The 23,993-nt window shown below is 48.7% G+C and overlaps 9 protein-coding genes across 9 annotated transcripts; 4 read left to right on the top strand and 5 right to left on the bottom strand.

The window, feature by feature from the left end:
* Positions 1–963: 963 nt before the first annotated feature.
* On the top strand, positions 964–2,499 carry wetA (developmental regulatory protein WetA; the record flags this gene model as incomplete). Its single annotated transcript, XM_058468836.1, has 1 exon — positions 964–2,499. The coding sequence occupies one exon, from the start codon at positions 964–966 to the stop codon at positions 2,497–2,499; it is 1,536 nt and encodes a 511-aa protein (XP_058316682.1).
* A 1,945-nt stretch (positions 2,500–4,444) lies between these two features.
* On the top strand, positions 4,445–7,497 carry N7508_010775 (argonaute family protein; the record flags this gene model as incomplete). Its single annotated transcript, XM_058468835.1, has 3 exons — positions 4,445–4,590; positions 4,642–5,771; positions 5,825–7,497. 3 exons carry the CDS (start codon positions 4,445–4,447, stop codon positions 7,495–7,497), a joined length of 2,949 nt encoding a protein of 982 aa, XP_058316681.1.
* A 1,107-nt stretch (positions 7,498–8,604) lies between these two features.
* Positions 8,605–9,362, bottom strand: N7508_010774 (uncharacterized protein; the record flags this gene model as incomplete). The annotated part of the gene is made up of 3 exons (XM_058468834.1): positions 8,605–9,008; positions 9,124–9,240; positions 9,296–9,362. 3 exons carry the CDS (start codon positions 9,360–9,362, stop codon positions 8,605–8,607), a joined length of 588 nt encoding a protein of 195 aa, XP_058316680.1.
* Positions 9,363–9,686: 324 nt separating this feature from the next.
* Positions 9,687–11,664, top strand: N7508_010773 (calponin homology domain protein; the record flags this gene model as incomplete). The annotated part of the gene is made up of 2 exons (XM_058468833.1): positions 9,687–9,853; positions 9,912–11,664. The coding sequence occupies 2 exons, from the start codon at positions 9,687–9,689 to the stop codon at positions 11,662–11,664; spliced, it is 1,920 nt and encodes a 639-aa protein (XP_058316679.1).
* Positions 11,665–12,208: 544 nt separating this feature from the next.
* Positions 12,209–13,983, bottom strand: N7508_010772 (uncharacterized protein; the record flags this gene model as incomplete). The annotated part of the gene is made up of 2 exons (XM_058468832.1): positions 12,209–13,818; positions 13,893–13,983. 2 exons carry the CDS (start codon positions 13,981–13,983, stop codon positions 12,209–12,211), a joined length of 1,701 nt encoding a protein of 566 aa, XP_058316678.1.
* An 874-nt stretch (positions 13,984–14,857) lies between these two features.
* On the bottom strand, positions 14,858–15,512 carry N7508_010771 (ORMDL family protein; the record flags this gene model as incomplete). Its single annotated transcript, XM_058468831.1, has 3 exons — positions 14,858–14,908; positions 14,966–15,324; positions 15,383–15,512. 3 exons carry the CDS (start codon positions 15,510–15,512, stop codon positions 14,858–14,860), a joined length of 540 nt encoding a protein of 179 aa, XP_058316677.1.
* Positions 15,513–16,842: 1,330 nt separating this feature from the next.
* Positions 16,843–18,635, top strand: N7508_010770 (zinc knuckle domain protein; the record flags this gene model as incomplete). Its single annotated transcript, XM_058468830.1, has 2 exons — positions 16,843–17,787; positions 17,844–18,635. 2 exons carry the CDS (start codon positions 16,843–16,845, stop codon positions 18,633–18,635), a joined length of 1,737 nt encoding a protein of 578 aa, XP_058316676.1.
* Positions 18,636–18,873: 238 nt separating this feature from the next.
* N7508_010769 (putative haloacid dehalogenase-like hydrolase) lies at positions 18,874–20,159 on the bottom strand (the record flags this gene model as incomplete). The annotated part of the gene is made up of 5 exons (XM_058468829.1): positions 18,874–19,068; positions 19,140–19,302; positions 19,359–19,568; positions 19,677–19,709; positions 20,011–20,159. 5 exons carry the CDS (start codon positions 20,157–20,159, stop codon positions 18,874–18,876), a joined length of 750 nt encoding a protein of 249 aa, XP_058316675.1.
* A 595-nt stretch (positions 20,160–20,754) lies between these two features.
* Positions 20,755–21,747, bottom strand: N7508_010768 (uncharacterized protein; the record flags this gene model as incomplete). Its single annotated transcript, XM_058468828.1, has 1 exon — positions 20,755–21,747. The coding sequence occupies one exon, from the start codon at positions 21,745–21,747 to the stop codon at positions 20,755–20,757; it is 993 nt and encodes a 330-aa protein (XP_058316674.1).
* Between the last annotated feature and the right edge of the window lie 2,246 nt (positions 21,748–23,993).

The following is a 23,993-nucleotide window of genomic DNA, read 5'->3' as shown; positions in this document are numbered from 1 at the left end:
AGCCTCTAAATTCCAGAGCACATTCCAACAGCCTTATCCCGTACATGACATTGGTCAATTGGTGCTGTCATCTCCACTCCAAATGAAGTATATTGACAAATAGTGTTGAAGTGATGTGAGAGGGAAAGAGTGGCCAAGTCTGCCGCCGATCCTACTGTCGCCCAAATCATGTCTTCTTTGGGTGGTCAATGATCGGATTACATCTAGCATGACGCTTACACTGTAACTATAAGCTTGACGGGTGGTCAGCCTCGGTCTCGCTCTATTGGTTTGTCCTGGTTCCTTGACCAATCCTTGAGGTCCCGGCGCGCGTACCGATCCATGACCAGCCTCCCTAACGGTCTTGCTCCTTGGAGCCATGCCGATCTCCAATCAAGGGTATCGGTATGACATGCCCGGGGTCTCCCCAGACCCGCTCTGCTAGCTCACATGATGCCTGACCCGCTGCTTCTGGCTTAGTGATGGAGGGTTACATTCCATAGGGTGGCTGCCCGGCACGAAGCCTCTTCAGGATTTGACAGCCAGTTATAGCTTCACAGCTAACTATTGGCCCAGGAGCTCTGTGGAGTCTTAAGTCATTCCTCCGGGAGGTTGGTGGAGCTCCCTATGGGCCAACCGGGTCATTCGCAGCACATTCCTTAGCCATCTTTAGAGCACAGGAATGCCTCAAGAAATAATGAGGCTGGTAAGCCAGCAGCCATTCAAATAGGGCTTGCATCTGTTTGTTTGCTTTGCTTTCTTTGCATCATCTGCAGTGTTTTCTTTGATTGACAAACCATCAAACATCAAACACTCGCCTTGCACCATTTGCACTCTTCGGATCTCCGGGTCGATCCCCCGAACTATTCCAAACCTTCCCATCTCTATCTGCGACCTTCTTTGTGGTTGTCCAATCACGTCTTGACTTTACTTCGAGTCGCTGACTACACTTCACTTCTTCACCGCAAACGGAAATCCCGCAAGATGTTCGCTCAACAGTACGATCATTCGTTCAATGACTTGTTCAACCAATACGTGAACATGGATACTTCTGCCGCTGATGGAAACAAAGACTCGCTGTCCGGCGATTTCGATCAGCTCTTCGCACTTGACTCATTATCAAGTGAAAGTGGCGATCTCTCACCCACTGTCTCCACTTCTAAACGCCATCAATCACCGCAACCTTGGGGCCAAGAGTGGTCCCTGCAGGATGACGGAGCTGCCGTAGATCATTTTGCTACTCTTCATGACACCGTCCACCCTTCCGCCATCTCAGATCTTGGTCAGAACAACTTCGAGGTCTCCTCCCGTCCAACAGCTACCAACGGTATCTCTACTTCGCCGTCTACTCCCCCGGCTACCCCCAGACGCAAGACTACCCAGAGCGCTCTCATTACTCCCAAATCTATCCGCCATCGCAGCCCTAACGAGCGCCGCGCACTTTTGCGCAAGCAAAGTTTCTCTCCCAGCTTGATGCGTTCTTCAAACCTCTCCAAAGGAAGAATGGCATATCCCGAGGCTTGGGCTCAGCGCATCCAGAACTTCAACCTTCATGGTTCAGAAGATCGTCTCCCGCTGTCCCCTCCTCCATCAGACGTTCTTGTTCAGCACGAGAACTTGTCTAACGAAAAATCTATGAACCATCCCAGAGACTCCGCTGAGATGCCTCCTCAGTTCGACGCACGAATGATCCACCCTTCTCCTGCTGTCTCCATGCCCTCACCAAACTCCGCTATGCGCCAACACCAGCATTACATGGGTCACCCCAGCTCTTCCAACTTGACCAACTCCAGCCCTCCTTCCGCGGATGATATTTTCTCTTCATCTCACTCATCTGATCCCCAATCTCTCTCCTCGTGGCAATCAGATCCTCTCCATGCCTCCTCTCTCTCATTCACCCCAGAACTCCAGAGTCAAGATGCTCAAAACTGGTGGTCCCCTATGCCTACTCGGGTCGCTCAGCAACAAGCTGCCTACCTCGCATCTCCCACACCTCACCGCCCCATGCAAAGTGTCGGAAGCCAAAATGACATGATGCAAGGCGGTCTCATGATCCAATTTGATCCTTCCTTTGACATGTCAGCGGATTCTTCATTCTCATCATCTAACATGATGCCCGCTCAAAAGTTCACTACTCCCTTCACCACCTCTCAGGTTCACAACATCTCCCGCTCTCCATCTCTCTCTCCCAAGGCCGAAACATCACCCAAGAAGGCCAGTAACCGCCGCCCTCACAGCCGCAAGCTCTCAGGCCAGAGCATGACCGGCCCCAAGCCCGCCAAGGCATCGGGCTCCTCCCCTCGAGGTTCAAACAAGTCTGTCAGCGTATCGTTCGTCAACTTTACCGCTCATGACAGCAAGAAGATTCTGACCGGAGTTGCTCCCTCCGGCAGCTCCAAGACTAAAGCTCGTCGCGAGCAAGAAGCTCGTGACCGACGTCGCAAGCTAAGCGAAGCCGCACTTCGGGCAGTGCGCAGCGCTGGCGGTGACGTCGAAGCCCTCGAAGCCGTTCTATGCTAAGCTTTGTAATAATTTGTTTTGCTCAATTTGTTTGTTTGCTTTTTTTCTGTCCGCGTTCTTGAGCGGGTGTTTTTGGCTTATGTCATTGGGAATATCTGGATTGCTTTCGGTGTTTGGTTTTGTTTTAGGCCTTCTGGCCGGGGTGACCGACACACCCTCCAAAATATTAGATTGCTCTAATGTTTAGACTCTTATGTGGATATACAATTCCATAATATTTTTTGGACTGCCCAGCTTCTGCAGTGAATTTGGCTCTCTCGTAAAATCATAGGTCTCCTTTAGTCTGCATCCTTCTTCATCAAGCTGGTGAGTCCTGCCCTTGACACTTCAATACTCTGCATTACTGACTCTATCATAAGTCATCTCCTCAGTATCCAGCATGTAATCTCTCGAATGCAAATTGATACTGCAGTCCAACTCTATTCAAAGGTCTTCTGCCCATTTTCCCTTCTCTTCTCTTCTTCTTCTTTCTCTCCCTCTGCCACCCTTCAACCCTCATTACACTTATATGTTTTGCCTCAACTTCTCAATCATTGCATTTCCAAGTGAGTACAGCTCTATTCAAGCACCCTTGGGCTCTTTTCTACCTCTTCCCTTCTTCCTCTTCCCTTCTTCCTCATTCTCTCATCCAACCACTTACAATTGACACCCACTCATACTTTGTGAGTATCATCATATAATCAGCTTTCTTACCCTCGTCATCTCCTTCCTATCACAATTACTAACCCACACTTACAGTTTTTGACATTGTTGCACCGCTCGCTCTCCCCGGAGCATTCCTGTGGGTTTTGAATTGCTATTTGATTACCCTGGCCTCAGTTGAATCTATATTCTCATTACATGGACTTTCAGCAATTTCTCACTTTCTTCCTTGTTTCATCCTACCTCGATCCTATGTTTCCCTTACCCGAACCTCACTTTCACTCTCAACCTTACCCAGACTTTACTTCACAGCCCTTACTGCTATCATAGCAAATGAGTGAATTAACTCCTTTGATACTCTTCCCCTTCGTTTTTCATTTGCCATACTGCATAAACACCCCCTTTCCTTTTATTCCTGCAGACTTTTCTTCCTCCTTCTTCATCATCTCAACACCTCTGCAATTCCTCACCCACATCAGCCCATTGCTATCATTATTGTGTAGTTTGGTGATTACTTCATCCTACCTTGTTCATCCCAGCACTTGTTCTATCTATTGAAGCCTGCAATCATCATCCCAATGAGTTCATTGCTTTTGCTGTGATCTTGAGATTTGACCTCCTGCATGGCTTCGTTCTCCCCATTGCATCTCCCCTCTCGTTTGTTCTTCCATTTTCATCTTCATGCAGCTTGATCAAATTTGCGACCCATTGCTAACGCATTGTTGTTACGTGCCTTTAGAAATTTGTCACTCTCTGTCCAGCATTTCGTCCCCTTGTACAAGGGCCTGACGAAAACCTCCCTCCCTCAACCCACAACGGGCAAGCAAGCTCATTCTCTTCGTTGCATCCCGCTCCTTCTTCCTTTCCCGTCATTCTGGGACAGAAGATCTCAGTTTGATCCCTCCTTTCCACCCTCCTTTTTCCGGACGAAAGTGTCCTTGTCTCTCGCACAGTTCCAAGACCTAAGCACTTGGACAAATTCGACAACTCACATTCTTTTTTCCCCAAAATCTCCTCCCGCGTCCTTGCCTGTTCTAAGATACAAAAACTTAGTTCAGAGTTGCAATTCGCCCTCCATTCCTTTGGAAGCAAGTCGTTGCACCCTTCGCTGGTTTAGGGGAAGTAATTCACTTCTGAGTTCACGCTCTCATTCCTTTCGCTTTTTCGTTGATGATTCGGAACTATAATTTTTCAGACCCGGTTGCAATCGCCCGTTGTAATCTTTTCCAAGCGCCAGCAGAGCACTTGGTTCATTTCTCACAACATACGAGCACTCACATCTCTAACCAGTACATTCGCTAGAATGTCTGGTCGCAACTTGCCACACCGTGATCGGGGCGGGGATCGTGGAAGGGACCGTGGCTCTCGTGGAGGACGTGGTTTCAGCGGTGATCGTGGATCCAGCAGTGACCGTGGCGGTCATGGCGGATATCAACCCGGTCCATCCAAGTAAGTTGACATGATATAGAAGGAGGGAAACATCTAACATTTATCGAACAGGATGATCACTACGCCCGCCTCGCCTCCCGATGCGAAATGCATCAGTTACGAGAACCTGTATGCCAAGGACACCGCAAAGGATACCCAGAAGGCCGGTCAACTTGCTCGCCGCCCCGGTTATGGAACCGCAGGCAAAGCCATGGTGCTCCGGGCCAACTTCTTCGAGATGTCATTCAACCCAAAGCAGGAGTATCACTCCTACCGTGTGGACATCACTGTAAAGAAGGATGTCGGCGAGGATAGCAGCAAGATCAAATGCGAGGACAGTGATACCAGTTTCAAGCATGCTGATAAGGTCCCCAAGGCGCATCGCCAGTTCTTGATGGACGCTCTCTTGCAGCAAGCACGCTTTCAGGGGAAAATCGGCACTGCTACAGATGGAACCACTGAGATTGTTGTGAACGAGCCATTGAAGGACACCTCGACCTTCTATCGTCGCATTGGTGACCGTGGTGTTCCTCCTGGTGACAAACGGCCCATTTACAAAGTCACGCTCATCTACCAGGGCTTTCTGAAGCCCGTTAACTTCGTGAAGCTTCTACAGGATCCCAAGCAACGGGGTGCGATGGGAAACGAGACAATGGTGCTGCGTGTCTTGAACATTGTGATGAGTGCGCACCCGTACAAAGACCCTGGCATTTACATTTCCGGCAAAGGACGCACCAAGTTCTTCCGCATGGGCCCAGGAAAGGAGGTTGAGTCAATGGGCGGTGGTGTTGAGGCTGCTCGTGGCTACTACTCCAGTGTTCGCTTTGGCACTGGCAAGATCCTGCTAAACCTGAATGTCAATCATGGATCTTTCTACAGGCCCATTCCCCTGAGCACACTGATCAAGGAGTACATGAGTGTTTTTGGTGAGGATCGTGATCACCTTGGACGCTACCTCAAAGGGCTAAAGATCTATGTGACTCATCTTCCTAAGCGTGAGGATGCCTTCGGCAAAAAACAGTATGTCATCAAGTCGATTCTCGGTGTTGCCACTCCACAGGACGGAAAGGTCAAAGGCGCCAACCCCAAGGAACTTCCCCGTGTCAAGCGACTTGCTTCCTCGCCGGGCAATGTTGAATTCTTCATGAACCAAGAAGGCAGACCTTCACGATATGTCTCTGTCCTCGAGTATTTTGAGAAGAGTGTGTTACTTCCCTGTCCCTTGATTTTCAGAATATGCTAACCAGAATCACAGCCTACAACATCAGAATCAAGTACCATGACATGCCCGTTGTCAACGTCGGTAACCTGGCACATCCCAATTATCTGCCGCTGGATGTCTGTGAGGTTGTTCCTGGTCAACCCTTTGCTGGGGAGCTGTCCAATTCTCAACGGCAGGCAATGATCAAGTTCAGTTGCCGCAGACCGCCTATGAACTACGATTCAATCACCACCGACGGTCTTGGAATCATGGGAATCACCGGCGGCAAAACCATTGAACGAGGAATTAAGGTCATCCCTGACATGGTCACTGTCCCAGCCCGGATCCTGAACACCCCTATGTTGAAGTATGGAACCCAAAAGACGACTCCCCGGTTTGGCTCTTGGAACCTGGCAAACACGAAATTCTGCAGCGGTGCCACCATTCCAACGTGGGCTTGTATCTGGCTTCGGAAGGGTCGAGACTCGTTTGAAAATCCGGTTGTGTGCATGAGCAGGTTCACCAAGAAGCTCCGAGAACACGGCCTGAGAATGCCCGATTCCACCATGAACTTACAGGCGTCACTCTCTGGAGGCCCCGGAAGCGAACGCGAGAACCGGAACAAAATCAAGGATTTGTTCGACAAGATGAAGACCGGGAACATCAAGTTCGCTGTCGTTCTTCTCCCCGATACAGCCAGCGGTGTGTTCGACTGGATCAAGTTCTGTGGAGACGTCAAGAGCGGCATCCTTACTCACTGTATGCTGGCTGCAAAGCTGGGCAAAGTTGAAGACCAATACATTAGCAACAATGCTATGAAGGTCAACCTAAAGTTCGGTGGCGCCAATCAAGTACTTGACGGATCCCACTCCAAGTTCGTTGGACAAGGAAAGACCATGGTTGTTGGCTTGGATGTCACTCATCCTACCAGCACAGACCACATGAATTGGCCTAGTGTTGCAGGAATTGTTGCCTCAATTGACGGTCGCATGGCTCAATGGCCCGGTGAAATCATGATCCAAGGGCGCCGTGTGGAACACGTTGAGGTTCTCCAGACGTTGATGGAAAGACGACTGAAGTTGTGGAAGGATAACAATGGAAGCTTGCCGATGAACATTCTCGTTTACCGCGATGGTATCAGTGAAGGCCAGTTCGACGTGGTCCTGAACTTCGAACTTCCATTGATTAAGGCGGCATGCAAGAATTTCTACGACAAGACTGAGCCCTACATCACCATTGTCGTCTGTGGAAAACGTCACAATGTACGCTTCTATCCCACAACTGAAAAGGACCAGGATCGCACTCAGAATCCCATCAATGGATGCATTGTTGATCGCATTGTCACCCGCCCTATGTATTGGGACTTCTACCTGCAGGCTCAGGCACCTCTCCAAGGCTCCGCTCGCCCAGCTCACTACATTGTCATCCACGACGAGATCTTCAGGAGCCCAAAGGCCAACCCGGAGTCCGCTAAGGCTGCTGACTCGCTGCAAGAATTGACTCACAACATCTGTTACATGATGGGTCGTGCCACTCGCTCCATCAGTTATGCCACCCCTGCCTTCCTTGCTGACAAGATGTGTGACCGAGCGCGCAAGTATATGCTTGCTGAATACTTCTCAGAGACTCTACCACACGGACCCGGCTCTGATGGAAAGTACCCTCCACCCCCGGCTAATACGGTGCGGTTGCATGAGACAATTCTCTCCAGAATGGCTTACATCTAATGCTCCCTATACGATTATCTCGGAATGCCTACGACAACCTGTGATTACTTCTGGATACCCCCATGACGTTGCTATTTTCCTCTTTGGTATTGCTAATTTGCTTTTGACTGTTTACTTTCCGCAATGTTGATTTTTTTTTCTTTGCCCGAGAAATCACAAAAAGAAAAAAAAAAAACACAAAGACAAGGGTGGCAGGGTGGGTAAATATCTTTGTTCCAATTTTTTCCTTTACACATTGCTTTGCGGTGTGGTGTGCGTTGGTCTTTTTTTTTTTTGAATTTGTGATATCCCTGTTGTACTTTGCTTTTGTTGCTTGTTTCTTTTGCCCTTTTTGTTTCATACACAGAAAAAATACAAATGGAAAAAAAAGGTGGGTGGGAGGGAGTATCCAAATACAAAAAAATATACAAAAAACTTGTCTTTCCTCTAAAGTCGTAAGCCGTAGGTTCTTTCATACCTCCAACCTAATATAGTTTACATGATCTACCCAAAACACTCGAAAATGACCAAAACGTAGGTAAAAAGGTAAGGACCAAAGTAGGGCAAATGGAGACTTGAAACATCATACTCTATCGGGCGTTGGAGCAGAGATTGTCCAATACTTCATGACACAGCACATATATATGGCCTCTTTTATACGTAGAAAGCTATATTTTTGAACCTTCTTGATTTGCCGTTCGAAGACAAGCAAATTAGGGCAACTGAGACACGAATGGAGAGTAATGGAGGCTATGGTCTCACGGAAAGGAAAACAACGTAATATACACGTGGCGAGCCAAATATGCCTCTGAGTACATCGACAGAAAAAGAGATACTTGTCGAAATGACAGGGAAATTCGTCATCCCAAGCCTAGATGGAAGAGGTTAAGTGGGTAATCACCTTTATCCTACTCAGGCATCAAATTGGCGGAAGTTTGGAGACAAGACTTGGCGTGTGATCTGTTTGATAGCTCCTAGGCCCAGGATACCCTGCAGTACATTCCCAATGGACTGATATCAGCCTATGGGATACCCTTAATGCTCTGTTTGAGTTCAGAACCCAATTCCTTTTTGAAAACCGAGATTAAAAATCTTTGCGAAAATTAACCGATACATCGATATCATCATTTACCGCTTGGAACTTGGGGTCCACGCCTCAGGCTGCCATTCCTCGCCTGGGTTATTCTTGCTGGCATTAGCCCATGGGTTCTCTTCCTTTTTCGTCTCCGGCGTTGTAGAGGCAGGGTCCGCCTGTGGCGCATTGGTGGGTGTGGCGGCCGGCGCACCCTGTGCGGCTTGGGCGTTGGCAGCTTGGGTGGTGGCAGCAGGATAGTTCAAACTGGGACCACCGGGTTGACTCGCTGGTCCAGGTTGGGACTTGGGCTTGTCAAGGAATGAGGCTTTGCTGGCCCAGCGTTCGTCGGCGAGCCGGGCGAGTTGTTTTATTTGCGCTTGGCGGACGAGATCCTGCTTTTGCTCTTCGATGCTCGGTGGATTTTTTCGGACATGCCGTAGCCATTGGTGCCATTGTGCTGGATTGAGTAGGGTGTTAGTCTCAGTTTCGTCGCATTCTGGTCGGTTTGCCGGGCATGAAGCCAGCCCATCCAAACCGAGCCTGCATATTCCCCGGCATGCGACAAGACTCACGTGTCACTTGAACATCACTGAAATGTGTTTTCGGATCGTAGCGGACAATTCGGCGCCAACGGTTTGCATTCAAGACATCTTTGAACTCCCAGAAGGTGTTGCCGGCGAGATCCTGGCCTGCGAAGAGATAGGAGTTAGCGTCAGTCGCGATGCAAGAAAAGAAGATACTAACCGACTAAGAAAGATTTCCTCCAGGGTAGGCGCAGAGCTTTCCACTTGAACCACAGGCTGTTCACCATAGTTGCGATGCAAGGAGAAGAGAAAAAGGATTGAGGCGGAGGAACGTCATCGGGGATAAACATCGCCGAGCATTCCATCCTCTCTCCCTCTCACTCTCTTCTCTTCTCTTCTCTGCTCCCTCGGATCTTCTAGGCTTGACCATTTCCAGTTATCAGGGGAATTTCTCTTGCTCGTATTTCCAATTGTATCACGGAATACCCTCCTCTGCTACCCAACCCCCGCCACCATAGGGGCCGATTAGGCGGCAAAGGGATACATAGCCCCAAACAGTGGCTACACAATCTCACTGCGTTTTACACTCGACCTGAAGACCACTCGAGACCATGGCTTCAGTGACATCCCTCGACAAGGACTTGCGCAACATGCGCCTGTCCCGCTATACCCCGCAGGCAGCCGCGGAGGTGCGCGACTGGATTGAGGAAATGCTTCATGAGAAGCTGCCATCGCAAGACCTGCTCGAAGGTCTCAAGAGTGGCATTGCTCTCTGCAAGTAAGTTGTGGTTGCGCTTTTCCGCCAAACCCTGGACCCCGGACTGAGTCCTATCTAGACTAGTAAACCTCGCCGTGTCACCGGGCGTGAAGTATAAATCATTGCCTGCGCCGTTTGTACAGATGGAGAACATCTCGCATTTCTTGCGCGCATGCCAAATGCCACCTCTCAACCTTCCTCCGCACGACGTCTTCTTGACGGTTGATCTCTACGAGGCGAAGGATCCCGCACAAGTCCTACAGTGTCTGGCAGCATTCAGTCGCCGCGCCAATGCCCTTGAGCCCAGCAAATTCCCTCGGACGGTTGGCCCGCAGAGCAAGCGCAATGTGATCAGCCCCAATGCGACGGGATCCTCCAGTGGGGGCTACACTCCCCGGTCAGCCCGCTCTTCTAGCAATGTAGGTGACACAAAGCCATCCGGGTCATATAGTACTTGGGCCAAGAAGGGAGATGAGCAGGCGACTAACCCGGCCTGGAACATCCACCAATATGGCTACATGGGTGGAGCAAGTCAGGGCAACCAAGGAATTGCATTCGGTGCTCGTCGACAAATCACGACACCTGGACCTGCTGTACCAAGCCTTGCAGAGAAGCAAAAGCAAATGCGTGAGGAGGAAGACAGAATCCGTCAAGAGAATGCAGAGAGGGAAGAGGCAAAGCGTGCCCGCCAGCAACAGATTGAAAAAGAGGAGGCTCAGGCCAAGGCTGAAGAGAAGCGCCGATGGGAGGAAGAGACTGCTCGCGTAAGGGAACAGGAGCGTGTCAAGATGGATGCAGAGAGGAAGCGTTGGGACGAAGAAAAGCGTCAGTGGGAAGAAGAGGAGGCGCGCCGCACCGCGGAAGAGAAAGACGCCGAGGACCGCCTGGAGGAGGAGCGGCAACGCAGACGCAGCCAGACCGACACTCGTCTCAATGGCCAGTTCTTGAGCCAATACCAGGCTTCCCAGACTAGCGATGCTTCCAGCGGAATTAGATCCGTCGAAGAGACACCTGAAAGTCAACGCATCAAAGAGCTCGAGCGTGAGCTCCAGCAGGCAAAGGACCGGGAGCGCCAGTACGAGACTGAACGCCAGGAGCTGCAGTCTCCCAAACCCACCGACGAGCCCCGGTCTCGCAGTCGTCCACATCCCGTGCCTCCTAAGCCGAGTTACAGTCTCTCTTCGCTTGAGCAAGAACGACTCATGCTCCGCGGTGAATGGCAGAACAATCAAGAAATGCCAGCCACATCCGAGGAACCCGAGACCGTCGAGGAACAAACACCACCCCCAGCTCCTCGTCCTCTCTCAGAGCCTAAGCCCTCATCCCTGGCTGCACAGCCAACACTTCCTCCTCCCAGAGACCTCCCCCAACCCCCTCGTCCCCTCCCAGACCCAGTCGCCTACAATGCCAACCGTAATCGCCAAAGCCGCGTGGACAACTTCCTCTCCTCAAACCCAGCACCCGCCCCGGCAGCCCCAGCCGCCCACAGACCCCAGGACTACAGCACAACCTCCGAAGTCGACGAAGAGAATGCCAGGCGCGTAGCCTCGCAGCAGAAGACCAAGGCCGGTGGGTGGGCATCAAAGTCCCTCCTCGAGCGCGAGATGGAGCGCGAACGTGCTCGCCAGCAAGAATGGGAAGAAAATCAGAAACAGACTGCCGCTGCTATCCAGCGTGGTGTCAACGATCCCACTCACGGCTCTGGACCCGGTCAATCATGGGATGTTCACCAGTATGGTTACATGGGTGGTGACAACCAGAACCGTGGCGGTGTTGGACTTGGTGTTGGTGGTGCCAGGCGCCAGATTATCGGGCCTCGGCCGCCTCCATAAGTTGCTAATGAACTTAGTCTTTCATGGCCTGTTGAAGCTGGTACCTATTCAACCTAGGATTCTTTGAGTTTTTGCCCCCCTCTACTTACTTCTGTCCTCTTAGTGCTTTTTCTTCCCTTTTTTTTGATTGCTGCTCTACCATGTATCACCACTGAAGCAGAAGTATCCCCGTTTTCGTATACCGTTCGTGGTATCATGTCTTCTTTGCGTTCTATGATTCCCGTTCAAAGCCTTCTTTTTCTTCTTTGCTCTGAGAATGTTGTTCCGGTGTCACGCAACTGTAGATAGCCACTATTGTATTGAAATTCCATAATAATCTACAAAATAGATGAGACAGTCTCTTAGTAGACTGAAATACGTATATCTCCCCAGTTCTTACTAATATGAACAGTCTCCAGTTCTCAGACTGCAACCTTGGTCCGATAAAATTAGGGTTAGAGCCAAAACACAGAGCCGCATCTAAACAAACAGCCTAATGCAACCTTCAACCATCTTCATCATAGTAATCGTAAAAATCGTAAGAAACAATCCCTAAAGGTCCAAGCTAACTACCAGCTGCCATTGGCAAAAGATGATCAACCATAAACAACAACCTAAACCCACTCTCACGTACATAATTACACTCTACAGGAACCTTCTCCCCCCTATCCAAAGCCCTCCTCCTGTCCTCCTCAGCCTTCTTTCCACGTTTAAGAACCCCCCGCTCAACAGCCTTCCTGAGCTTTGGCGTAACGAAAAGCATGTCACTCTTATGCAACAATGCCATGAGCGCCTCTAGCAGGATTGACACTTTGGCATTGTTCTCAATACTGGAGTTCGCTGCTGCATAGGGTAAGAAGCACTCTTCCAGTTTCTCCTGGTGAAGACAATCATCGTCAGATCTTGGCGCTGAGCTCTCGCGCATGACGAAGAGGAGGAGTTCGCAGAGGGTTGTTTGTGCAGCTGGGGTCATGTGGGGAAGGGTTGAGGGGCTGATGAAGTGTTGGAAGATTGGGAGGGGGAGGTCGCGGATGTTTTCGACGAACATGTGGTACAGATCGTCTAAGGGGATGAAGTCTTGTGGGAGGCGGAGGGAGACGCTGGAGAGGATGCTTAAGAGTTGTTGGCGGAGGGCGAGGGAGTCGTAGCCGCCTAGGGAGGAGAGATCGCTTCCTGGATCTGGGGCTTGGGTTGTTTTTTGCAGGTGGCTTATTGGGTTGGTTGTTGTGGATTGGTCTAAGTCGGTTTTTGTGCCGCGTCTTGTGCGTTTAGGGCGACGAGACTTGGTTTCTTTGGCTTTTGTTTTGGATGGGGGTGAGTTTGTGTCGGGTGCGCCGTGGGATTCTTCACCTGACTCGTCCAGGTAGTCGCCGTATTCGTTCTTTTCGATGTTGACTTCAACCTCTCTCTTCTTGGTATTCTGGGCTGCGTTCAAGGACTTCGTGGTTTCCCTTTTTCTGTATACCTCCTTGAACTCCTCACGCGCGCCATCAGCAAAGATAGCACGTAGGATCCGACGGTTTTGTCCGTAGGTGGTATTCGAGCTTATATATTGAAAGATCAAACTCTCGCGGAAAATCTTCAGGTCCTCCAGTCCATAATTGCCTTTCGTTTCAGACTCAGCGTCTGGTGGGGACTCCTTCTTATCTTCCTTAGCTTCTAGCCATTTTCTTTCGCGCTCTTTCCAATCGTCTTCAAGAACGTTGCACATGAACTGCAGCCAGATTTGCCAGCGCTCCCACCGCTCCGGGTGAAGCACCGAGCAACGGAATGCCCACCCGACAGCATGCCAGAAGTCCTCTGCACGTTGCCATACCGAGTCTGCATCGCTAATGATTGTTTTCAAGGGTTTGGAGTCATTATTTTTCAGCCCACTAGTCTCTGGGCTATCCTGACGCCGTAAACCCTGGCGCGAGGATTCGAAATGTGTAAAGGCAAAAGCCTCATTAAATTTTGCATCGATAGGTCCAACAAGTGAGTTTGTCAGTCGAAGAAGACGGAGTGATGCATTGGCAGCTTCTTTCTCCTCCGTCGATTTGGCGCGTGTTGTTGTAGAGGGGTGAACGAGGATAGTAGCAGCAACGGCCAGATGCTGTGGCTGGGGGATCACTGCTTGGGCTGAGGAGACCGTGCCCGATGCAAGGGTGTTATACAGGAGACTGAGTGCTTGAGTGTCTAGTTCGGAGCAATTGGAATGTCAGTCGCGTGTCTTTGAAACTTGAGACGCGTCTTAGGGGTTAGGTACATACGGAGGTTTTCTTCAAAGAAGATACCAACATGCTGGACTAATTCAAATGCCAGCGGTACCGGTGACCGGTAGGGAACCTCGTCTGTCGCCATGTGGAATGTTTGCGAAAAGGAAGTGAAGTTGATGTCACGCGCTTATCGATAAGCGGGGAGATGCGATTGGGATCCGGAGTATGTCCGGCAGAATACTGCAGTCCTAACAAAAGAGACCAGTTTTGACATGAACATGAAAGAAGCTACTTAGTACGATAACTTGGACTTGGATTTAAATGAAAGAATATGTAAAGTATATAGCAACAAAGCGGAGAGAGCGCGGTCTATGGCCTGCTTATTTCTGCACCACAGATCTATCAGTGAGAAATGCAAGCGAATAAGATCCAACTTGTTGGTCATCGAGGACTATATAGATTTAGTAGACTACAATAGGTTACGATGGGTTCTGATTTGATCTTTGCCTTTACTGTCGGCAACCCGGGTAATGTGAGTGCCGGTGAGGTTCAAGATGTCGGAATATCACACTCAGATACCGACTTCTATTAAACAAATGGCACACAACAGAAAAGCCAAAGTCAAAACTCAAGTTGCTTTGACTTCACATGCAAGCCCCGCTTGGACCCAGCCAAGAGATTAACTTGCAGCCCTACCAGTGGAGATTCTATGCGCTCACTCTGGTCAGGTTTATCAGGCTCTGAGTCCCCTAAAAACGTATAGATGCAGGATTTTGATAGGAACTCTAAACATAGAACCGAGAGGATGGGAATTCGGACTGGCAGTTGTTTCTGCGTCTTCATATTTGCCAAAGAAAGGAGAAACAGAACGCGATAGCCAATAACGGGTCAAACTCCGTCAATCAAGTTCGCAATGCAAAGGCCCTGGAAAGGGTGGCGAGAGAGGTTGAGAAATCAAGGGGGCCGAGAAGACGCCAACATGGATAGCAATTGGATAGAAAAGGAAATATTTGGAGGCACTATGACTCCTCGGGTATCTCGGAGAATAGACCTATCCGCAACCGATGCCACTGTAAACAGAGTGTTAGCAATCTACCCAAATCACCCGCGAGTATTTGGAGACGTACAAATGGCAACTTAGGAATAACCACTCCCAATGTGGCGAGGAAGTTGATGGTAAAGTAGGTCATGTCGTAGTGGGTGTAGTGAGTGCTAAGGAGGAAGAGCACAACCGGGACGCTGAGCAGAAACTTCTTGGCAGGCGTATATTGGTCACCGTTGTCGATTTGCTCCCACATATTGAGATTATCGTAGGCGCCGGCGTTGAATTCGAATGGGATGCCCCGCACCCAATGAAACATGAGGAAGGATCCGAACATGTAACTGATGTTGGTGAGGGTCCAAGAGGTCTCCTGCGAGACGCCCGGGATGATGTCGTAGAAAATCTTGAGGGCAGCGATACAGACGAAGTGAATAGTCCAGGCACCTAGAATGCGAATCAAGTCAGCCCCCGAACTGCTGCGTGGTCTCAGCTTGCCACTTACCCTTGGCGTTCACCCAGTCTGCGTTGAGATTTGGCAAAGCTGCCTGGTCACTTGTGCGCTCGATTGATTCAGCAGGCTCCTGGTAGATCAGACTGCTGGATCGCCTCCGTCGGCCTTGTTTTTGGTTCATGCTTGGAGATAGCCGCTGCGGCGCCGTGCCAACATCCGGAGGGAAGGAGATGCCACGGGGGGCCAGCAGGGAAGAAACTTTTGAATTGGACGCCAGCTTGTCGGTTTCTCAGAAAGAAATGAAGATGGAAGAGAAGGAGAGAGGAAAAGGAGCGTGGGGATGAGGTGGCACGGCCCAGACTGGAGTTTGCCGGTCGGATCGGCTTGGGTCACGGGGTGCGGAAGAGCTCTCTGATTCACGACTTTATTCTTCCGCTAAAATTAGATTGTTATACTGGGAGATGGCGGTTTTACTGGCTATTACAGTTTCTTGTGGTTTTTGCTGCACTTATGCATGTGCGGAATCTAATCCCAAACAACCAATAGGGCGCAAAGGGGCGATTTCCACATATACTTGTCTTGTTCCTGCTTATATTGAACTGGAATGTTCTCAGCCTTACTACTTATTTGAGATGTGTTGAGTATGCTGTTCTTTTCTTCTAGACTTTTTTTGATACCGGATTTATTCACAGTGAATGGCAATATTTCCGACGCTACTATAGCAATAGCCGCCACAGACTGGGCTACTCTGTAGCCAGCTTTATCTCCGAACAGTTGCCCCTTTATTTATATCGTGGCTTCTTTTCCCCAAAATATACCATATGCAAGCAATTTACAACCGGTTGATCAACACTTTTCTATATTAAAGGACAATGGTTCCATATAAATGAAATGCACGAAGCCCATCATGTTATGATTCCATGTGACGAAGATACCTAGAGTTATTAGTGGACTCTTAATTCATAGCACCCTTGAGATCAAGGTCGATATATTTTATGACTGAATTTATGTTATTCCCATACATGAATCTGGATTTCTCATATTTGGAAGATGATCACGGAGTTATATGCAGGGATCATAGTAAACAGTAGCACGTATAGTGATCCAACCCATTCCTTTTTAGGACTCGCGAGCATATTGCTACATCGGTGTCTCATGGAATTCATTATCTTCTTTTTCAAAGAATGCTTCAGTAACTACATCTACAACGTTGTGTATGTCGACACTCCACTCGCCCTGTCCCACACATTTTCACCAGGACAAAATTATTGTTTCCTTCATTAGATTTTTTGAGAACGAGATGATAATAATGCCACTCTGTGTACCAGGCTCAACAGACAAAACGACCAAAACATGGCCAATATAGCCATCATCAATGGCCGATCTATACCCCATCCCGATGATTGCGCGAATGGTCGATATCGGCCACCGTGAAATTAATTTGAATTCTACTCAAGATCTCTCCAATCTTACTGATCAAATCGCCCACACCATTCCAGACAGAAAACAAAATGGCAAATTCCTCCGACGAAGAAGCGGATTCACGGACGGCATCGGTGGGCGCACAGCGTGCGAAGAACCCTCGTTCCACGCGCTCTGCCTCGCGCGACAGCACGCGGCCAGCAAAGAGACAACGGCAGAATAAAAGTCAGGATGCGCCTGATCATGCGGACTTCGTTCCTCGGGGCGGTGCATTTACTGCCACCCCCCTTGAGGTTGACTCCGATGCCACTTCCAGCTCTGGTTCCTCAGACTCAGACTCCGACTCCGACTCGGCCTCTAGCGCGAACGACACCGCGAATCCACACGCTGGAAGCACTGCGCCTGCCATCAGCTGGAACCAAGGAAAGAAGAAGGCAATTCGTACAACTCTGGGAGGAAAGCGAGCCGAACCGATGGAGAGCAATACTGAGAAGTCCGAGCAGTTTGATGCTGTGAATGACAAATACTGGCGCAGTCGCAGTGACTCTGTCTCGTCAGCTGGCAGTGAGACTCGCGCACGGAAGCAACCTCGAATTCAAGAAGACCTGGAAGAAGGTGAAATTGACTCAAAGAGTGAGTCCGACGACTCAGATTCTCTTGACTCTGAGGCCGATGATTCTATCCTATTGAACATCGGGTCCAAGGAGAACGGAATGGACGAAGGCGAAGACTACGATCCAGAACGCCTCATGCCCGAAAATGGGTTACAAAATGGAACAACCGCTGCATCAACTTCCAACGGTGTCGAATTGGCATCTGGCTCTCAATCAAAAGAAGACGCTTTCCGCCGCTTCGCACTTAAGTACCCCACAGCGCCTACGTCCCTGGTGGACTTGAACAAGAAAGATCTCGAAACTCAGTCTCTTTATGTATACTTCGACCGCAACATCCACGACCTTGACCTGAAACTTCCCGTTTCTTGCATTGAGTGTCAAACTGAGGGCCACATGGCTGACATCTGCCCAACAAAAGAGGTATGCTCGTTGAGATTGCATATCGAAATGTTTTTTTTCATGCTGACTTTAATCAGTGCTCACACTGTGGTTCTTGGGACAAACACGCAAGCGTCGTCTGCCCAATGTGGCGAAGATGCCAAAAATGTCGTGAACGAGGCCACGACGAGCAACAGTGCACATCTAAGCTACGAAGCCATGCATCAGAAGTGCCATGCGACATGTGCGGCCATGAACACCTCGAATCAGAATGCGACTTTTTATGGAAATTCCCGTCCAGAGACCTGCACTCGAACCAAGTATCCGTCTCAATCTCCTGCGCCAACTGCTCCAGCGCAAAGCACCTAGTAGGGGACTGTCCAGACCCCTATTTAAAACTTAGCACATCATCCTTCACCACAAAAGGTCTGGACCCAGAAATGATCACAAACCTCAACACAGCCGATGGACCCCGACGCACCGGCCGTCCAGCACCACCACCACCACGCTCCCGCGGAAATGCCGGCAGGCCTGGCTCCCGCGGCGCGGAATGGTCCCGCTCCTCCTCTGATGATGAAAATGACATGATGTCCCGCGTTTCAAGAGGACGAGGCCGACCTGCTCCCGTCCACCGCGGCAACAACAGCCGTGGCAACATCAAGTTCGGCAATAATGTCGGCACTGGTCGTGGTTCGTCTCGAGGACCACCCTCGGCTCCCCGTGCTCGTCCCCAATTCCCTGGAAATGGAAATCGGCGTCGCTCTCCCTCGCCGCGTGCAAGAAATCCTCCTCCACCGCGTGGCGGTGGCGGTGGCCGGGGTCGTGGGCCTTCGAGAGGTCCTGGGCGTGCTCGTGGGTCACGGGGTGGTGGCAGGGGTCGAGGACGGTAATGGATGTTGCATTTGAATTAGGAGAAGCGAAGTCTGTCTATACATCTACGCTTGGAGATACCAATTGATACACTTTGGCCGTCAGCAAAAAGCTGAGCAGGCGCATACTAGTGAAGAAATCTGATGACCTTATCCCTATTTCGACCTGTGAGACTTTATACGATATATCAGGTATTACATCGGCGATAGTATATGACTATCGCTCATTCCCACCAAAGGGAGCAACACATGCAGCACACTACTGGCGACATTCTTCATTCTCCCTAGTTCCCAAAAACCCCTGCTCAAGAATATCCACCAGCTCATCCAGCCGCGAAATACAAAGATCAGTATGGGCATGCTCCTTCAAATGCATATTACGCTCATTGACAAGCAATACCGTTGCGGCGCCGGCCATATGCCCAGATGTCATATCATCAATGCTATCACCAACCTAATGCACATCCCGATAATCAGCATCTCTACACAAGTCACAAGAACAAGAATAAGAACAAACAAACTCACCATAATCATACTCTCAGCCCGGTTCCCCAATCCCCATTCACTTGCAATATGCAAAATGCCAGCGGGATCAGGTTTCGGCAGGAGATTGGGCGTGTCGCGCGTGATGATTGGTAAGAAGACGTGTGTTGGGAGATGATTGTCTACCAGGTTCTTGACAGGTGCTCTGGTGGAGGTGTTAGCATATATCTGATTTGGAGGGTACAGTAAATTGTCACATACTCGAAATTCCGCGTGCAAAGTGCTCGCCGTAATCCGCGTGATTTGAGATAGTCCATTAGTCGGAGGAGACCGGGCTGCGGTTGTTGGTCTACCATTGCTCGCCGCTCTACGGCTTGCACTTTTGATACTGCTGCTGCGCGGTCTTCTGGTGTGGGGAGTTCTCGGATGTGGTGGAGGATATCGACTGAGCGGTCAATTCCTAGGGCTTCTCTGTAGGTAGATGTTAGTTTGTATTGGGATTGTGAATTATGCGTGGTAATTAGGGTTGAAGTTTGATGTTTGATAAAGTGTGTTGGGAGATCGAATGTGGGAACCTACCTCATCTCATTGAACATGTGGTGCTGTGGAAGACTTTTATGAAGTTAGAAAGGCCTATTCAATATCTAACATATCATGTATCGAAGGTAGTGCCCATATGACCTCAAAACAGCATGAGCTGCGTGATAGTATACTTCCCGGCTAGGAAGATCCCCATGTCCATCATCACGTGTCCGTATCAAGTGGGTGCCTGAATATTCAGTGCAGGACTGTCACTGCAGCATCATGCCTGCAGGGAACACAAAGCGGCACGATGGAAACAGCGAACACGATAAAATGGTGACATAAAAGCAGCTCAATGCATCAAAAGACACGACATTTGATATAGACTTACCACAGTGTTCCATCCACATCAAACACAATGCCCTTCAAGAGCGGAGCATTTGATGTCCGGGCTGGATCCAGAGGCGCAAACTTGCGCGGACGAAGATGCAGACATTCAATTGCAGACATGATGGATCGAGTAGCTCGAGGCAGGGACATGGAAGAGATGAAGTTGAAGTTGACGTGGAGATGGAGATGGAGTTCCAGGGTGGGCCGAGCTGTGGGCCGGGGAAATACCTCAACCTAGCCCTATGCAGATAAATAACCTCGGAACAAATCATCATCCATTAATGAAAGCGTGGTTTAAGGCCTCGTTTATATCACTGACTGCTAATTCGGCACCTTCTCGCAAATTATGTTGCTGTAACAAGGGCCTGTCTAACCATGCAGATTGTGTCAAAGTGGGAATGGGAAAGGACTTATAATGTCTGACTGTATCATCGGCATTGTTTTGAGATAATTATTAGGGTCGGCAGCTCTCTAACTTATAAAACTTCATGAATGACAGGCTTGGTTGTAATACATAAAAGAGTCCAATGTAATAAAACCCATGTCCGAGACCTCCAAGACAAAACGTATCAAGTAGCAACGCAAAAGCAAGTAACAAGAACAAAAAGCTCGCAGGCCCGATCCAAAACATAGGTATGATCAAAGCTAAACAAGGATACCATTCTAGGATCTTCCGAGTGAGCATCCCTAGAGTCCCAGGAGCATGCAATCACCTATCTAAAACCCAATGTTCATCATCAGATCCCTAATAATCAGAAAAAGGCCGAACAGAAGTAGTCCCACGGCCATGAATAGCATGAGCAGTAGCAAGAAAACTGTACTCCAAATGATCACTGACAGGAAACTTCCCAGGATAACTCTCAATAGAGTGGTACTTGGGCGAACGGTTCATCTGCAGAGTCTCCAAATCCGCATCATCCAGTTGGCCAAATAGAACGGGAACAAGAGAAGAAGCAGGCTGTACAGCCCTACCCTTGCCCTTCCATCTCCCACCCGAGCTCATACCCAGCGTCGGACCTGGATCGCTAAAATGATCAACGATGCGAGCAGGCGCAGATGTAGATACCGGGCAAGACATATTCACTTCCAGGAATGGGTTCGAGTTTTTCACAGGCAGGATCGAATGTTCTTGGGGCATCTGTTCTTCGATGTCCGAGTGTGGACCATACAGATTCTGGTTCAGCGCGATACTAGACACTGGCTGAGATGCCGCGGTTGGGGCTGGGTGACGGAATATACGTCCAATTGCCGAGCTGGCGATTGAGGAGATGCTTCCACGTGTGCTGGAGCCAATCTTACACAGGGTATCGTAGACTGAGGAGCCAGGTCGTGGATGGGTCTGGGGAGGTAGAGTTGGATGATCGGGTCCGTCGATACAGAACCTGTAAGGATCAGGTGGCATAGCCCGTAGCCAGGAAGGAGGAAGACAGGTAGAATTGCGGCCATCCGTTTGGTCTAGTAGTCCGTTTCCATGGAAGAGGCGCGACTGTTGCACTGTTGCTGTGGCGGAGCCGTATGCTGACAGTGGGACGGCGCCGATGATGGAATTGATGATTGCTGCTTCGACACGATGGATGGGCTGTTTGAATGGCGGGAATTCATGGCGTGAATTTGAAAGTGGTCGCACGATGAAGGAGATTAAGTAGAGCAGTTGGAGGTAAACTAGGGCACCAATAAGGAAGAGGGCTTTGGGGAGAGATATTGGGAAACATCCCGTTGAGATGGATTTGTGGTCCATGGTGAAATGAGTGACAATATGTAAGATATTCATAATGAGAGAATCAGAGAGTAGGAGGAAGTATTGGTGGAAGGGACATTGTGAGCTCTTTCCTAAAGATCTAGATACAGTCGCTTTGGTCGACTCTCAGACGCTTCTTGCCTTTTTGTGTCAACGTATAAGCATACAAATCATAAAATTGATATACATTACTTGATCGGTCTACTCTAGACATAGTATCATGACGGTATTCTAATAAGAAAATAAAGGGTAGAAATAAACAAATTGCAAAAAAAGAGGTCGTGCCCGGGATCGAACCGGGATTGCCAGAATCAGAATCTGGAGTGATGACCATTACACTACACAACCGTATTTGTTATATGGGGCCAAAAATTAGAATATATGAGCCTAAGATCTGTATGGTCGGAAAGTTTTTCATGACACTTTCTAAAAATCCAAGTGCTTTTTCAAATTAGGAGGAAAATATTATCACGGTATAATCTTACATAAGAGTCTAGTTTTCATGCTTCTTATTCTGTTAAGAACGAAAATTCGCTCTTATTTTGTCTTTCATTAAGCGGAATTTCTAGGAACAGCTTCAGTTAGAAGTTATAAGTTACATAGCGGTTAACGTAGGAACAGAATCCTCACTCTAATTCAAGTTTAAAATATTATAACATTATCCTCGGACTTTCGCTAACAAGCATGGTTGTGTAGTGTAATGGTCATCACTCCAGATTCTGATTCTGGCAATCCCGGTTCGATCCCGGGCACGACCTCTTTTTTTGCATTTTGCAAATCCTATCCACAAGTATCATGCTCCTAGAGTCTGATCTTTTTTTAACCCTGTGAAAACATAAAATAAAATAAAAGACCTGGCTTATAAGAATAGCCTCAAGGAGTTATTATATACCCGATAGCGTATAGCTTGTGAAACATAGCAACTAAATAGTAGGCCAGTGCCAGAACCGTTAGATATGAACAGGGGTAGGGAGAGACACTGGAAAGTATACTTCTATTCTATCTGTTGAAACATTCTTCATCCAACCCTTTGAACCACTTGGGCTACGCAATTCGGAAATAAGTGGCCCTGCTCATCTACTCTTCTTATGGACGTTAGAAAAGATATTTCAATGTAACGTTGAATCTGGTAGAGTAGTGGCTATATTAGATGGTACAGAGGTGACGAAGATAGTCTAGTGTGAGGTGATATATGTCTTGCGTCCTCGAGCCTCTAATAGAAGCAATTGCCTTTATGTCCGCAGATCTTATGGCAGGTTTGTACCTCAAATCGTGTTGAAATTATAGTATTAAAGTCAATCATTTTACCTATTTATTCTATAGCCATACTCCTATTGAGGTGGATCTCTTGGGCAGGACCCGTGTTGTATAGCAAGGGGATTGTTTTGTAGTATACAATTAGCATAGGCTTTTATCTTTTGTGGTCGTTGTTCTGCATTTAATTTTGTGCTAATCTGCCTTCTGGTTCTTCCTTGTATATTTCACCAAGTAAAGACAATAATTAAGGGCAGCATGGCTATAATTGCCTACTAGTGATTTATTAGACTACTTCAAGTCCCGCGGAATCTCCGGGCCAACTGTTAGCAGACCGCATTTTTACCCTAGGGGTAGAGATTGGACACTACTGTAAGCAGTCTCTTGCTGCATTTTATACACTATTACTATCTTCATTGTCCTTACTCTGGTTCTGCATTCTTATTTCCGCAGACAAGGGTGGTAGACTCTTCGGGGCATAACAAAGTACCAATGTCTATACATTCTAATGCACCAAAATTCTACAATTCATGAGATAAAAATCCTATGAGTTTGATCCTTCTATATCCCATCTGATGCTCCTTTTATGGTTACAATTTGATCCTAATGACATGTATAGAACAATTAGCTCTACAAATGTTAAATGCCACTGAGACCGCTCAGAACATCAATTGGTTGTGTAGTGTAATGGTCATCACTCCAGATTCTGATTCTGGCAATCCCGGTTCGATCCCGGGCACGACCTTCGCTTTTTGTGTTTTTTGCTGCTATTTTTTACTATATATGAAAGATATGTTGGGCTGGCAGTCGCTCCACTTTTTACTAGTTCAGCCCTCGGCTACGGCCCTAATTACGTGCGCGGATCATAGATATTCCTGGTGCACTAGGAACAATAACCACGAGTAGATCCTCCTGTGTATCAATATAATCTTGGCTTGTTCAGGAAAGTTCCTAACTTATGCGTCTTTTTACATAGCTAGAGTATACCTTTA

This window comes from Penicillium antarcticum (genome assembly GCF_028974205.1).
Source record: "Penicillium antarcticum strain IBT 31339 chromosome Unknown utg000009l_segment0_segment0, whole genome shotgun sequence".
Taxonomy (NCBI): domain Eukaryota; kingdom Fungi; phylum Ascomycota; class Eurotiomycetes; order Eurotiales; family Aspergillaceae; genus Penicillium; species Penicillium antarcticum.
The sequence above is the reverse complement of the archived record's forward strand: the minus strand, read 5'-3'. Positions and strand labels throughout refer to the sequence as shown.